The sequence below is a fragment of the Panthera uncia genome (genome assembly GCF_023721935.1).
Source record: "Panthera uncia isolate 11264 chromosome A1 unlocalized genomic scaffold, Puncia_PCG_1.0 HiC_scaffold_16, whole genome shotgun sequence".
NCBI lineage: Eukaryota > Metazoa > Chordata > Mammalia > Carnivora > Felidae > Panthera > Panthera uncia.
The window spans coordinates 18,393,978-18,410,194 of record NW_026057576.1 but is presented as its reverse complement, the minus strand read 5'-3'; the positions used below and the strand labels follow the sequence as shown (position 1 = coordinate 18,410,194).

Below are 16,217 nucleotides of genomic sequence, written 5' to 3'. Positions count from 1 at the left end.
ACCACTTGACAAATTTACCATCTTAGAAACTCCCTCTGCTAAGATCAAAAAGGTAGGATTAGCTCTCTACTGCCCAGAAGGCAATACCTGCTATAAGGTATTGAACATCAGTAAGAGAGCTTACTGCCATGAATACTTAGGTACTTGGCCCACTCCTAAGAGACACACAAAGCCACAACAAGCAAACAAAATACCCCAGGAACAATAAAAACCCCATTTCTCATCATCACTTTATTTCTCTTCTGCTGTTCCAGGCTCTGAGAACATCGGGCATAGTGCTGAATTGGGACGGCATACGAAAGCATCGGTTTCACCCCCCAACTCTGTTAATTGTTCCAATGAAGACACACAAGGATAATGGTCTTTTAACATATCTGGCAATTTAGAAGTCTTCTCTTGAATACGTCGAGAACGTCTCACTGGTGTTAGAAACTTTAGCTCTTTAAATGTAGAATCTGTATTGTCAAACTGTATCTTCTTTTTTACACTAAAAAGACAAAAATTATTCCCAGAGTTAAAAAACATTAACATTTTTACTTGTTCTTTTATGCCATTTATCTTACTATAACTTGTATGTGACAACCGTGTGATTGGCTGTCTTACAGAAAAGAAGTTACCAAAGCTCCTTGTAGTTAGGAACTTATTCCTTTCTGTATTTGTTGTCACAGCACATATACAGCAGATTCTTGAATATCTGTACAATTGGCTATTTGCTCAATTCCAAAACCTACTATTATCAATAGCTTACAGACATTAAAGTAAAATATCAAAGTTTTCTTTCACAAAATGGCAATACTTAGGGAAAAGCAAAGCAAATCCAGTATTTAAAGGGTGAAATGTCCCAATGGTATTGATTTGCTTGAAACCTTTACCTATTAATAAATGATAGTTCTAATCGAAAATGAAATATTTTTAGATACCATATTTATTATTCCTAAACATAAAAACAAATCACAGCACAGTACATTTTGAAAGCTTACCTTTGTAGGTATGGTGTAGTAGACACATTATATTTAATTAAGCAACTCCCCCTGGTTTCTGTACTGGGGGTCTTAACATCATTGGTTGAATCTTTTGTTTTGTCATCTTGCTCTTTTTCATCATCTTGAAATACCACATTTCTAGTTTTCTTTTCCATTTCTGGTTTTCCTGACTCTAGATTAACCCCTCTGTCTTCAGTGCTGACTTCATGGATGTATTCCTTGGTTGCACAAGCCTCCTCAATATTTTCCCCTATAGAAATACATTTATAGATTAAGCTTTGGGCCAAATTGAAAGAGCAAAATCAGAAGGCATTAAAGTTATTCATAGTTGGTCAGATTTTCAAAATCAACGAAACAAACTGCCATCTCCTAACCATTTCTAACTAACACTGCTGAGAACTATTGACAAACTAACTAAACTAAACTAACTAACACTGCTGAGAACTAAACTAACTAACTAACTAACACTGCTGAGAACTATTGACAAATATTTACTGTCGCCTGTGGGTCAGGGGTTGTAGATACAAACATAAGAATGAAACCATTCCTGTCCTTTAAGAAGTTGAAAATAATTATAAAATGAGAAAAATGCCATATAACTGAGGTAAGAATAAGGGGTCATAGGAACCCATGAAACGGAATAACTACCTTTGTGTGAGAGACAGCGAGATGGCTATGGAAAGCTTTCAAGTGACACTTAGGCTGGGGCTTGAGAAAAGAGTACTAGACAAGACCTAGGAAGACAATCTGGGTATGAAGCTTAGAAGAAAATGACCTATTAAGACAACATTAAAGGGCCAGAGTGCTTAGAATACACGGTAAGAAGCAAGGTGGGAATGTGGGGAAGAGGTGATGAGTTCAGATAGGTATGAAGGGCTGGACCGTAATGACCTTTACATGCTAGAAGTTTGGTAAAAAAAAATCTCTACTGGAGCGACAGAGATACAATAAGGTTTGATCACTAAAACAGATGGTTTAGAATGGCAAGGAATGAAAAGGAATGATCTGTGATGATAAGAAGACAAAGCTATGGTTGTCTTAAGCAAGGTGGCAGAGAGGTAGGCAGTGAGGAGGAAGGGCTCGATTTAAGAGTTATTTCTAAGTTAGGACTTAACAAATGGATGCATGTGCGTGTCTGAATGAGTGTGCAGGTATAGTGGGGGCATCTCTTCCAAAATTTCTTGCGTAGGCCTCTTTAACCACAGAGGATTTTCTTTTTTGGGAGGAAGAGATGATGGTATGGGGAAGCAATGAGGGACGACAATGAGTCCAAAATAAAACATGCTAGATGTGAAACACTGGAGAGAGACGTCCTGGTAAATCCATCAAGCCGAGACGACCTCTAGATTTGACTAGTAGGAAATTATTAGAGATTTTTACTAAGAGGTGTTTCAGTTATATGATACATCTGAATCTAGAAAATGTTTACATTTCATAAACCTGACAGCTAATGAATCTCTTACTTCTATCTCCTATCCCTAGCAAAGAGAATTCTTGAACAGCTTCTCTAGAGCACAGAACAGATGACAGAATTTCACAAGTAAAATTTTAGAGATGATCTAATCAAATTGCCTCACTTTTAACACAGGAAACTGAGGCCTAGAGAGGTAAGGTAACTTTCATAGACACTCAATGACAAATTTGAGTTTTGAACCAGATCTCCTAATTAAAAATTCTTTACACTACATAAAGCCACTGAATCTTGGAGGGAGGTATGCCAATAGATGTAAGAGGAGAGCAGGGCGCCTGGGTGGCTCAGTCGGTTAAGCGGCCGACTTCGGCTCAGGTCATGATCTCGCGGTCCGTGAGTTCGAGCCCCGCGTCGGGCTCTGTGCTGATACCTCAGAGCCTGGAGCCTGTTTCAGATTCTGTGTCTCCCTCTCTCTGACCCTCCCCCGTTCATACTCTGTCTCAAAAATAAACATTAAAAGAAAAAATTTTTTTAAATAAAAAAAAAAGAGGAGAGAAACAACCGACAAATTTAACAAGTTTAAAAAGATAAAAGAAAAATAATTCAATGAATTTTAATAAAATCACAATTCACTTGAAGAAAATAAAAAACTTACCATATTTAACTTTTTCTTGACTCTTCATTGTCAGAATATCTGCAATGGTATGTCGCATCTCTTCAATAGGCTTAATTGTTTTAGTGAGGAAATAAAAGTTTTATATTCTCAGACATTAACGAGGTTGTCCAAGTCAAAAATATTTTAAACAGTGATTACATTTCATACTTCAATTAATAAAACAAAGCAGTAGTTCTTAGACCATGTCTCTTTTCTTAAAATACTTATTTTGGCCACTCAAATTTTTAAAAATGACTCTGCCATTTAAAAAAAAAATTTTGGGGGGGGGGGGGGCGCCTGGGTGGCTCAGTCAGTTAAGCGTCTGACTTCGGCCCAGATCATGGTCTCACAGTTCGTAGGTTCAGGCCTCATGTTGGGCTCTGTGCTGACAGCTCAGAGCCTGGAGCCTGCTTTGGATTCTGTGTCTCCCTCTCTCTCTCTCTGCCCCTCCTCAGCTCATGCTCATACTCTGTCTCTGTCAAAAATAAACTTTAAAAAATTAAAAAAAAAAAAAATTAAAAAAAAATTTTTTTAATGTTTATTTTTCAGAGAGAGAGACCGAGTGAGAGTGGGGGAGGTGCAGAAAGAGAGGGAGACACAGAATCTGAAACAGGCTCCAGGCTCTGAGCTGTCAGCACAGAGCGTGACACAGGGCTCCAACTTACGGACCGCGAGGTCATAACCTGAGCTGAAGTCGGACCCTTAACTGACTGAGCCACTGAGGCGCCCCAACTCTTTTCCAATTTAAAGGGTAGAATTATCAGATTAAAACTTTTCCCCACAATTTTTCTTAAAACTGCTTGTCTGGATATAAACAAAATTCATGGACAAGTAACAAGTAACACTAATCTCTATTAAAGAGCTAATAATATACAGTAAATTTAATATGAGATTTACACCTTTTCTCCTATGTCCATGGTTATATATTTTTTCCACAGGCTATTAAATGCATCTCTGAAGAGCTCAAGGTTGATCAGCCTAACATTTCACTCATTCAAATTCCACAGTTCACTAAGTGTCCATTATATTCTAGAACATACTTACTTACTATGTTCCTTTGAACTGCCCTGACTGCTAATGCAACATATTCAAGACATTATACAAAAGGGAAGTTCTGGCTCATATTCTTAGTTCTAGCACATAGTCCTTAACTACTCACTCATCCTGCTTTCACTTTTCTTTTGCAAATTTTAATCCTTGTTTTTCCACTTTCTGCTCCAGTGTCACATCTTCCTCTTTACACACTGCTTTCTATGTGAACCTTTGGCCCTGGTTATGCATCCAGCTAATCTGCCTTAAGCCACTTTAAGTAACGCCCCTTCTGGTTCAGCGCAGTAGGAACCTAACACTCCCTTCCAGGTGGGATTCTGTCAAATACAATTTCCCGTCAGCAAAGCGCTTTATACATAATAGCCATTGAGAGAATATCTGCTGAATATTTGATTTTTGATTCAGGTGAAAGGTCAAATAGTATCTGCTGGCTTTGCTGAGAATAAAGTGAGTAGACCTTTCTTAAAGAAAGACTGAAGAAAAACATTTTTTTTTAAAACCCTCTTTATAAATAATCTCTAAAAATGCATGTTGAGAAACTTGGTCAAAGGGAAATGCATTTTAGAAATATTTGCCCATAAAAACAAAAACCCAGTCAAATAAAAAAACTGGAGATACAACTTATTCTAGAGCCAGGGCCTTTGTAGCAATAGACCAGAAAGAGGCGAAAGGTATGGTATCAAATCACTATGGTGGTTACGTGTCAGAGAAACTAGGTGACTGCCATTTTCTATGTGTGGGCAGGACCAAACACGGGGCATAAAAATATAAGTACATTAAGAAACGCTCTTAAAGCAATAGGGTTCTCTCACAAAGCACAGAACCCGCTAACATTTAGATGTTAATTCTACTTACTTTATATTCGTTAAATACATTTTAATATTAAAAATTCAATATCCCAGATATCTTAACTAGGAAATGTGTAAAATGACATGTTGTACTAAAATATTTCTCACAGCATTTTTCACGAAATTTACATTTCAGCTTATATTCATCTTCTAAGTCCGATTATCCCTAGTTCACAAGCAAGTTTTAGAAGGTTAAGAAACAGCTTTTATAATATGCAATCATTGTGGCCTTTAAACATTCATTACTACTACATATATAACCACACTTTTATCAAGTTATTTTGTAATGTGCTCCAAAATAAATCTGAATCTTTTACACTGTAATAATAAAGATTATTAAGTTTTAATCTTACCTGAGCGCCTGCCAGAATGGCTTTCTCATAGATTGTGATAATGTTTTCAATAGGACTTGTGAGTGGTTCAATACGTGCAAGGCATATCCAATATTTAACAAGCTTTTTGGCATCTGGAATATTTTTAATCAGGTCATTAAGTATGACCAATATTTCTTCTTTTGGGCATCCCTAAAATAGCAAGAAGTGAAATGAGTGATCTCATTTAGCCTCCAAACTATGAACAATTAAGTAAGCTTGATCTATAATCAAGATCAATGATAATGAGAGAAAAAACTGATAGAATATTATTCATAAGAATATTCACTGTTCTCTTCCTTACTCCAAACTTATTCTGAATGGCTAACAAGAAGCATATTAGTCATGAATACAAAGCAGGGAAAAAATGAAATATAAGTTGAGAAAAACATTAAGTCAAAAATGACCAACACTCTACATGGTCTTGATCCTTTTCCTTATCCTTATCCTTTTACATATTGTGGGATTCCATTCAATATTTGAGTTGGAATTTTTGCATCTATGAAATGTCTATGGGGGAGAACAGCTTCTGGTTTTAAAAATTGTCTTTATCAGGTCTTGATATTAAGGCTAAAATGAATCTGTTATGGTGTATGTACTTAAGGGCTAGACACAGATAGTAGGGCAGAAAAACTCCACAGTTTCAATGACAAACCCTAGCTAAGCAGAATTAAGAATATAACCAGAGAAACTCCGAGTCTAATTTTTACTGGTCCTCAGAATCACAAAAAGTCTAAAGATGCTCCTGAAGACCAGAGTAAGGTTTGAAATCATACTCATAGATTCAGTCTTGCTGTGGATCTTGGACACCGTGGGTAACCAAAGCAAGATTAAAAAGTATTCAGGAAATAAAGGAAACATTCTAGAGTTATTATACTCTGTAGGATTTTGGTCCAAATAGTGAAACTCTACAATAAGTTCAAGACCATGATGATGTTGGTTTAGATTAATGGAATTTTGTTTGAAATATTTTAGCTAACTTGAATTTCATGTGAGATAATGACTAATTTATGCAGCTAGTCTTTGGTAAAATATGTAATGAGTGGAAAAAATAATATGAAAACATGCTGAAGGAATGGAAAAAACAGAAGTATCAGAGTGAATATCCACCCTCAGCCCATTTTATATTAACATCTTACAGAAACATAATATTTATAAGTAAAAAAAAAAAAAATCCAGTAAAAACCTAATTATCCCTTTGATCTATTTATATGAACTCAATGAAAATGCAGTCCATTAAAGGCTAAAGATAAACAATCTCATAATTAACATTAAATCTACATAACACCACTAACACATTACATGGTCAAAGAGTGACAAGGTAATTTGGTGAGATAACATTTATAAGATAATTTACAAACTATAAACTACTATACGAATATAAGGAGTGTACCTCACTAATCAGGTTTAGGCATTCGGAAAATGTCTTGTTCACTTTTTCGGTAAATAATCTCTGTTCGTCTTCTTCTACCATGGTGGTCCAAAAGGACCCAACTGGGTTTTCGTGTTGCCCTTCAGGCTCAGGCTGGGTAACTCCTGAGCTAGGAGGCCTTTTCAGGACTTTCCTTTTGCCAGCTTTCCACTCACTCAGACGAGCTCTACAGTTAGAAGCAGGATACAAGCATTACCGTGATATTGATGATAGAATTCTCTCAGAGGAGAAGTTAAAAAATAGCTCAGGTCTTGAAGTAGCTCCATGCTAGTGGCACATACATAAGTTCACAAGTTCAAAGAAAGAGGAATATGGAACATATCAATGTTAATTATATGCTCAAAGACCCTAAGAATGCATTTTTAAATGGAGAGGTTATAAAATATTTCCCAATCGTATTAAGCATTATAACTTAGATTACATCAGACCTAATGAAAGACACTCAAGCACAAGAACTTAGGTCATGCTGTGCCACAACATAAATTTGCTTAAATTTGCACACGACAGAAGAGAATCTACACTTGCACACAAATTCTAATACATTCAAGGAGATGATAAGCCAAACCACAAGAGCTACTCTGCTGAAAATTAAGCTAATAAAATTACATTTACTTACTTTCTCTCTTCTGCTGTTTCTTTGGGCTGAGCTGATCTATCAATAGTTGCTTTTGCTATTGTATGCCTGCGAGGGTCAACGTTTTTCGACTTTTCTATCAGTTTGGTGTTAGAAGACGAAACAGGCCTGGCTACGATTTCAGACTTCACGCTTCTTGTTAGTGTCTTCTTTCTTTCTATATCCTGAGAACCGGTTTTGGCACTAGATGAAACTGTGTTTAATTGCACTAACTCTTTCTCGAGAGGCCCTTTCCGAATCGTAACATTGGCCGAGCTTCTACCGATGCCTGGTCTCACAGCGTCCTGAGCATTGTCGCGGTGACTTCTAATAGGAGGTCGCAGAAGCTGTCTGTTCTGAATTGTAGTGCTCACAAGTTTAGTGGCAGTCGTCACGTTAGAGGCTCTATCGCTTTTCGCTGTCACACTGCTGCTGTTTGTGCGCAGAGGCTCTGTAGCTTTAGGGACTGTAGTAGAAAGTTTCTTTATTGCCGCAGAACTCTCATCTCTGATTTGTAGAGGCTTTCTAAATGAATTAATCTTAGACTGAACAATTTGGCCACGGTAAGATCCAAGCACAAGCTTCTTGGACATGTTAGCATCTTGCTTTGGTTTTTCTGTCATTATTTGTTTCTTTTTATTGTTGTTTTTAAGATGAAACACTTGGCTTAATGTCATGTGTTGACCTGGAGGGTCACCTTTAATTGGTTCCAACTGCCCAGTTTGATTATTATCCTCAGAATTAGGTGTATCAATTGCTGTAGTTGAATTGGTTAGTTCATTAGAAGGCCTTAAAGGAATACAATTTTTTTCCATTGTTATATTATTTTTGCTCCCGGGAGGTCTACTGACATTTTCTTTACCAGCCTAGAAGAGTGATTTATGACAAATTGGTATTTCAGAACTCATCTCTTTAAGAGTTTAGGAAAGGGAAAGGGGGAAAAGGGACAGTTTATGAGGGCTATGTCCATATCTTACCATTTTTGTTTTAAATTTCAGAACTTTTGTCTCTTCATGGACCTGGCCCTCAGAGGTCATCACTTTCTGGTCTCTAGTACTTTAAAAAAAAAAAAAAAAGGAAAAAAAGTTTAACCACAGACCAAGTGAGTTTTGTCTTTGGCAGGAGGAATGGGAGAGTATTAACAATCATCTGACTTTGTAATTTTAAATTAAGGCAAGAACTGAGCCGAGATTTATTTATGAAGCAAAACTCTTCTTTCTTTATTATAGGGTGACTTAATAGTGTAAACAAAATGGCTGGAGAATTTAGATATTTTCTTAAAAGTCTTAACACCCTCTCCATATAGAATAGGTAAACACATTTGATAACCTCATTCCAAACCATTCTTCTTAGTCACTCAAACAAATCCTCAAAACCTTTATTAAGCAACACTTCCTTTGGTTAGTTTTCAGTACTTAGTAACAGATTTACATTGAAAAAAAAAATTAAAAATAGCCCCTCTTCAAATAAATGGTGCTGGGAAAACTGGACAGCCACATGCAAAAGAATGAAACTAGACCACTTTCTTATACCATACACAAAGATGAACTCAAAATGCATCAAAGACCTAAACGTGAGACCTGAAACCATAAAGCTCCTAAAAGGAAACAGGTAGGAAAGTCCTGGACACCGGCCTTAGCCATATTTTGTGGGATGTATTGTGTCCCCTCAGGCAAGGGAAACAAAAGTAAAAATAATGGAAAGTTCATCAAACTAAAAGCCTCTGCACAGTATCAAACCATCAACAAAACAAAAAGGCAATCTACTAAGTGAGAGAAGTTATTTACATGGGATATATCTGATAAATCAGGGGTTAATTTCCAAAATTTATAAAGAACTCCTACAGCTCAACATGAAGAAAACTCAATTAAAAAATGCACAGAGGACCCGAGAAGACATTTTTCCAAAAACATACAGATGGTCAACAAACCCGTGAAAAGGTGCTCAACATCACTCGTCATCAGGGAAATGCAAATCAAAACCACAACAAGATATTACTTCACACCTGTCAGAATGGCTACTAACAAAAAGACAAAAGATAACAAGTGTTGGAAAGGATGTGGAAAAAAGGGAGACCTTGTGCAATGAAAATATAAATTGGTGCAGCCAATGGAAAACAGCATGAAGTTTCCTCAAAAAATTCATAAATAGAAATACCAGATGATCCAGTAATTCTACTTCTGGGTATTTACCTGAAGAGTATATGAAAACACTAGTTCAAAAAGATACATGCACCCCCGGGGTTTACTGCAGCATTATTCACAATATCCCTGATAGAAGCAACCTAAGTGTCCATCAATAAATGAATGGACAAGGAAGATGTGGCATATATATACACTGGAATATTACTCAGCCATAAAAAAGAAAATCTTGGGGTACCTGGGTGGCTCAGTCAGTTAAGCATCCAAGTTCGGCTCAGGTCATAATCTCGCAGTTTGTGAGTTTGAGCCCCACGTCGGGCTCTGTGCTGACAGTTCAGGGCCTGGAGCCTGCTTCAGATTCTGTGTCTCTCTCTCTCCTTCTCTCTCTCTCTGCCCCCTCCCCCCCCACACTCTCTGTCTCTCTCTCTCAAAAATAAATAAATATTTAAAAAGAAAAGAAAAGAAAAGAAAATCTTGCCATTTGTGACAAAATGGATAGACCTTGAGGGTATTTTGCCAAGTGAAATAAGGCAGTTGGAGAAAGACAAATACCATACGATTTCACTTATATGTGGAATCTACAAATACAAAACAAAAACAAACAACAAACAAAAAATAGAAACAGACTCAAATACAGACTGCCTAAGAGGAGGGTGGTGGGAGATGGATGAAAATAGGTAAAGGGTAAATAAGTTTATATATATATATATATATATATATATATATATATATATATATATGGGAAAATAAGTATAAAGTAAATAAAGAAAAGTATAGTATAGGAAATATAGCCAATAATATTATAGTAACTTTTTATGGTGACAGAAAGTAACTACACTTTCCATGGTAAGCATTTAATGTATTCAACTGTCAAATCACTATGATGTATACCTAAAACTAATATGTCAATTATACTTTGATTAAAAAGAAGAAAAAGGGAAAGAAAAAAAATAGCCCTCCCAAAAGAAATCCAAAATTTTCCATACACACACAGCCCAATTCATTATAAATATGGACTTCAGTTTCTAGATGGCAATGCATTTAGATTATGTATCTAAAACAAATGCTTCCTCAAGAATTTAACCTACACTCCTTTTAACAGATACAGACTGGTTAGTACAGGCCATGAGATTCTCTTAGCAAGTCATTATAACAATTTGCATTCCGTAAAGAAAAGAAAAAAGAGGATCAATTAGACATCCCATTGATTCTAAGACAGTTCCCAAGTTCAGAGATGCTAAAATGTAAAAAAAGGGTACATTTTAGAATCAACAAAACTTGTTACCCCTATAGTTGATAATCTGGGTTACGTTGCCTCTCGCATCTTTTTGCTTAGTCTGCTCGGACAAGGGGCAGATCTTTGACATAGCTTGTACTACACATTTTTAAAAATTTTATGATTTAATTTACATCCAAGTTAGTTCGCATAAGGTACAACAATGATTTCAGGAGTAGATTCCTTAATGCCCCTTACCCATTTAGCCCATCCCCCCCTCCCACATCCCCTCCAGCAACCCTCTGTTCTCTATATTTAAGTCTTTTATGTTTTGTCCCCCTCCCTGTTTTTATATTATTTTTACTTCCCTTCCCTTATGTTCATCTGTTTTGTATCTTAAAATTCCTCATATGAGTGAAGTCATGTATTTGTCTTTCTCTGACTAATTTCACTTAGCATAACACCCTCCAGTTCCATCCATCCCTCCAGTAGTTGCAAATGGCAAGATTTCATTCTTTTTGATTGCCAAGTAATACTCCATTTGTACTACACATTTTGAATGATGGCAAAGAGTCAAGATGCATCAGTGAACACGGCAATGTCTCCCCAGTTTAAACCCCTGCATTCACTGCCTGATGGTAAATACTCCTCTTGTTATTCACTGGCCTGTAGTCCGGTGCGGGGTGGGAGACGATGCTCACGGTCAGTCTGTCAGGTGCTCCCAATGTGGTACCTTAACTAATCAGACCCTCAATTACTTCTGGGCTTACAGTATACTGTGATGTTATCTCATGGAGAACATCAGAAGCAATCTTAACAAGAAATAGCCCTTCTTTCCTCCACCAAAGACTGCCAGCCTATGTGCCTCTGTACCCATATATTCCGCCTTCCTTGGCAGATAAACTGACACCATGCTGACCTATGGGCAAACTCTCCATTTGTGCTCTCTCGCTTGAGCACTGAGGATCTTTGTTCTTGTTATTATTTATTCATTCTTCTGCATCATTAATTACCCCTCTGCTACATCATTCCCATCTGCATATAAACACTATATATTATATCTCATCTTAAAAGCCTTAAACCCCACATTCCCTTTCAGCTTTATAGCAAAACTCCTCAAAAGTATGTATCTAAACACACTGTCCTCATGTTGTCGTATTACATTCTCTCTCCAGCCCATATCCGTTGGGAATGTGTCCTCACCACTCTACTGGAGGCTCCTAGTGTCATCTCCTTCTGTCTTTCTACAACTCAGGGATCAATTCTGTTTTCACCTTACTGCACCTTTCAACAGCACCTGACAGGTAGTCATTCTTTCTTTCAACACTCTCTTCACTCTGCTGCCGGATCACCAACTCCTCCTTTCCTCCTACCTCGGTGGTCCGCTTCTTTCAAGTCTGTCTCCCTTCTTCCTGAACTCGCTGGGGCTCAAAGCTGCATTCAAATTTTAAACTTTTCTTTTGCCTTTTTATTTTAGTTTTATACTTCTCAGGGACTCCTCTTTTTCTGTCTGTGCTAACAGAATTCTAGCGCTTGGTCTTGAAATTGCTGGCCTTTTTAACTGCTAGCTAAAAAAAAAAACAACACATCAGGATAAGGAGAATCCACCTTATTCACCCGTCCAGTATGGAGTTATATGAAAATACATCTGAATATATATATATATATATAATGCTATTCTACCTTGTGATGATAAAACTGTCCTCACAAGCCTTATCTACACATAGGAATCTTAAAGTACCCATGCTAGAGATTGTAAAATAGAATGATTTAATTTTGAAAAGCTGCAACTCTGATTGGCCGTCTATTTAACAATTTGTTGCTCAAGTAATATTTAAATTGACATCTGTTTTCTGAAAGGAATATAGTACTTGTGAGATTTCTTGTAAAGCCAGAAGAATTTCAGAATTTTCTTTTCTTCCCATTGTGTATAAGAGTATTATAAACCCCATGACCCAGTTAGATTCCTTATTTAAGTTAGTAGTTGAGAGTCATGCTCTGTCTTGAGTTAATATTCTCTTTGCTTACTCTCTAGTAATCTTATTCCCCCTCAAGGTTTTAAATAAATATCACCTACCAACTGGCAATTCCCATGTTTATATCTCTGATCCCAATCTCAAGCCAGCCCTTCAGATGTGTAACTCTTTGGCCTTTCCACTTGGATGTCTTGTTGGTGCCTCAGATTTAGCATGGCCAAAACAGAGCTCCTGATTACCCCATCCCTCCCTTAGTCTTCCCCATCTCGATATATGGTATCACTAGCCACTCAGTTATTCAAATAAAAAATCTAGGATCATCTTTTTGTCTTAAATGAAGAAACGAGGAATTTGTGAAAGAAAATGTATAACCATTTACATGTAAATGTAAAACATTTCAAGTAAAGTAACACTAATGTAAAATTAAAAAGATTATTAAAAATTTGGAATTAATGCCAAACTTACATCAACTTGCAAAATTATAAATAGTTCAAAGAATATCCGTATACTGTTTTCCCGGATTTGTTTAGTGACAGCCTTTTATTCCATATGTATTATAATTTGCACTGTTTCTGAACACGTGTATGTGTGGAGTATATACAATGTTTTCTAACTGAACCTTTCGAGTTAAGATATATACACAATTGCTCTTTACCCCTAAATGCTTCAATGTTCATTTCCTACAAGTGGTGATTTTTCTCTTACATAACTGTAACACGGTTATCAAGTTAATAAATTCAACTTGATATACCCCTTAATCTACTATTTATATTCTAGCTGAAAACTGACATAATAATGTCCTTTATAACATTTCCCCTTTCACAATCGGGTACAAGGGTCAGGTATTAGATTGAATGGTATCTCTTAATCTGGAACATTCAGAGTCATCTTAAACTCCTTGCTTTCTTTCACATCTCATACCCTTCCATCACCAAGTCCTGTCATCTCTACCTCCCAAATATAAACACAACCAGACCACTCAACTATGAGGAAGGGTATGAAGCATTCACAGAGACAAAGTATATCAATAACTGTTGGAAGAAACTAGAGAAATCAGGAGAATACAATAGCTCATGAACCAATCGTCTGTGTGGAAAGCCACTGAGAGATCATGAAATAATAGCCATCACTTACTGCACTCCCGCTATATACCAGGCATAGTACAATGCATTTACTAGCTCAATTAATCCCCAAGAAACACATATTACTATCCCATTTTAATAAAGTAAACAGACTCAAAGAGGCCAGGTAACTCTCCAGAGGTTACGTAGTTGTAGTGGCAGACTTACAGATTCCAGTCCTAATCACTCTAAAGCCAAGGCTCTTAGATTGTACAGAAAGAGCCTAAAGGATGTTACTAGCAGTTCTCTCTGGAGGGGACCTTTTGATTTTCCGCTTTATATACTTTCACGGGTCTTTGTTTTAGCCACAACCATGTACTATTTTTAAAATTTTAACAAAATAACGCCAAGATATTTCTATGGAGAACTGAGAATATAATGAATGCGCTTCAAATATTTGGGGGGAATGCTCTGTCTCTGACACATACACAGTAAAAACTTTGCTAAATTAAGACCGACCTTTGTAGCACTGTATAAACCACAGTCAGTATTTTGATATATACAAACACTTTGCTTTAAAATTGTTTCATCATAGAGTGTGAATTAATTTACACAGGAAACGATGACCTAATGCTGTGCTATCCAAGAAGGTATGGCTACTGAGCACTTGAAAAGTGGCTAGTCCAAACTGACTTGTGAAAGTGTAAAATACACACCAGACTTTGAAAACTCACTACCAAAAAGGAATGCAAAATATCTTAATAACTTTTAAGAATTACATGTTGGAATGATAACACGGGATATATTGGATTAAATGTTATTAGAATTCACCTTTAAAAAATGTGGCTACTAAAAAATTTTAAATTACAGTACAATTGTGGCTCCCATTACATTTTTATTGGACAGCTCTAATTTTACAGACCTGAAATCAGAAAATTTGACCTCACCTGGATATGTGATTTTCCTCCTTGTATGCAAAAAACGTTTTTCTTTTTAACATATGTTCCTTGAGTTTCTGTCTTCTTTGTTCTAAATAACAAAAAGGCGACAAGTCAACATTGGTTACAACGATAACATCAAATATTCACTAAATGCAGATCTTCAAAAAATGTTCTACTAGAGATCACATCTTGTATACAACAGAAAATTTCTCAATTCAGAAATAATCCCATTTCTAAGAAATTGTTACCGTAAATGGTGCCCACAACTACTGCACAAGAATCACCTTTTCCTCTGTCTTTAAGTGAAAAATCTGGAGAAAATTATTTTCAATACACGGTTACTGAAAGCCAAGCTTTAGGAAACTAAATAGCAGATAAGAGACACCAGACTCTAAGCTCTAATTTACCAGTACTGGGTTGGGTGAGAGTTTCTTTCCTCTACTTTCCCATGTGGAGGACAAAGAATTAACATTATTTCTGAAGACCCAGCCAACCCTGGATTTACACAAAGTTGATTGATTGTCTTTAATTTGAAGCATCAGATGAGGCAGCCCACCTCTCCAAATACTCGCGCTCAGGAAGAGGGAGAGGCCTGCGCAAGCGCAGTGGGCTCTTGGTCCGGGCGCGGCCCCGCCCCCGCGGGTCCCGCGTCCCGAACGCAGGGGCCGGCTGGAGTGTCACGCACGCTCCCTCGCTAAACGGACGTCTTCACTGCAGGCCCATCCTCGCCGCCAGTGGGTCACGCCCGGCCAGTAACGACCGCACGGGAGGCGCTTAGCCCGCACAGTGACACCACGGACCGGGAACCGCTCTGGTTTGTCCATTTCGAAAATGCCGAGGATGCGGCTGCGAGAGGCCGAGCGATCTGTCCAGGCTTCTCACACAACTGGTCAGGACTGAAGCCGGGGGACCCGAGGCCTCGGCCGCTGAGTCCGAGCCACCCCCTCCCCCACGGTCGTCCGCGTCCCCACCCTCTCGGACAAACCCGGGCTCCTGCGGGTCGCGCCGCTCCCGCCACCGCGGCCCTCACCTCTGAACTCGGGCTGGGCCCTCTGGCTCGGGGGCAGTTGTAGCTCCCGGGGCACTGCTGGGGTGCTCATGGCTGCTGCGGGCGGAGGACGCGTCTCGGCCCTGACAGTCCCGCACTGCTCAAGCCAAGGCAGCGGCAAACTGAACACGCCGCTTGCCCCGCTGCAGGAGGCGCGGCGTGAATTGAATGAACCAATGGGCGCAGGGGGCGGAGCCTGGGCCGCGGTTGCTGGGGCGGGTCTTGCCTCGGCTGGGTTCAGTTAGAGCTGCTCAGCTGAGTCCCCGGGCTGGCAAACCTGATCAGCTGTTTCCGTGTTTGACTTGCGACCTTTGGGGGTGGGCCTGCAAAGTCCTTGCTGTGTGGCAGATGGGACTTGTCTTTGGACGCCCGTAGTGCGTGGAGGAAGGCAGACTAGAAAATTGTCTATAGGCTGCGCTTATTAAACCAGGGCGTGTTTGCTGAGGAGGCTGTAAGCACCTACTGCTGTAC

At 38.3% G+C, this 16,217-nt stretch overlaps 1 protein-coding gene across 2 annotated transcripts; it reads right to left on the bottom strand.

Moving 5' to 3' along the window:
* Nucleotides 1–212: 212 nt before the first annotated feature.
* Nucleotides 213–15,884, bottom strand: CKAP2 (cytoskeleton associated protein 2). Of its 2 annotated transcripts, XM_049646864.1 has the most exons (9): nucleotides 15,729–15,884; nucleotides 14,705–14,786; nucleotides 8,341–8,419; nucleotides 7,367–8,229; nucleotides 6,712–6,916; nucleotides 5,301–5,471; nucleotides 3,050–3,119; nucleotides 981–1,233; nucleotides 213–487 (listed from the first exon to the last, which is right to left on the bottom strand). In XM_049646864.1, the coding sequence occupies exons 1-9, from the start codon at nucleotides 15,796–15,798 to the stop codon at nucleotides 232–234; spliced, it is 2,049 nt and encodes a 682-aa protein (XP_049502821.1). In that variant the 5' UTR covers nucleotides 15,799–15,884; the 3' UTR covers nucleotides 213–231. The 2 variants fall into 2 exon arrangements, with proteins under 2 accessions (XP_049502821.1, XP_049502822.1); XM_049646865.1 differs by lacking the exon at nucleotides 15,729–15,884 and having other exon boundaries at nucleotides 8,341–8,411; nucleotides 14,700–14,775.
* Nucleotides 15,885–16,217: the final 333 nt, after the last annotated feature.

Bases quoted from the DNA above. Each gene is read 5' to 3' on its own strand.
- CKAP2 (XM_049646864.1), bottom strand. From the start codon at position 15,798: ATGAGCACCCCAGCAGTGCCCCGGGAGCTACAACTGCCCCCGAGCCAG. The intron at 8,420-14,704 runs GTGAGGTCAAAT...TTTTTTTTAAAG, and splicing joins GAGGAAAATCACATATCCAG to TACTAGAGACCAGAAAGTGA. The intron at 6,917-7,366 runs GTAAGTAAATGT...TTCTAACTGTAG, and splicing joins GAAACAGCAGAAGAGAGAAA to AGCTCGTCTGAGTGAGTGGA.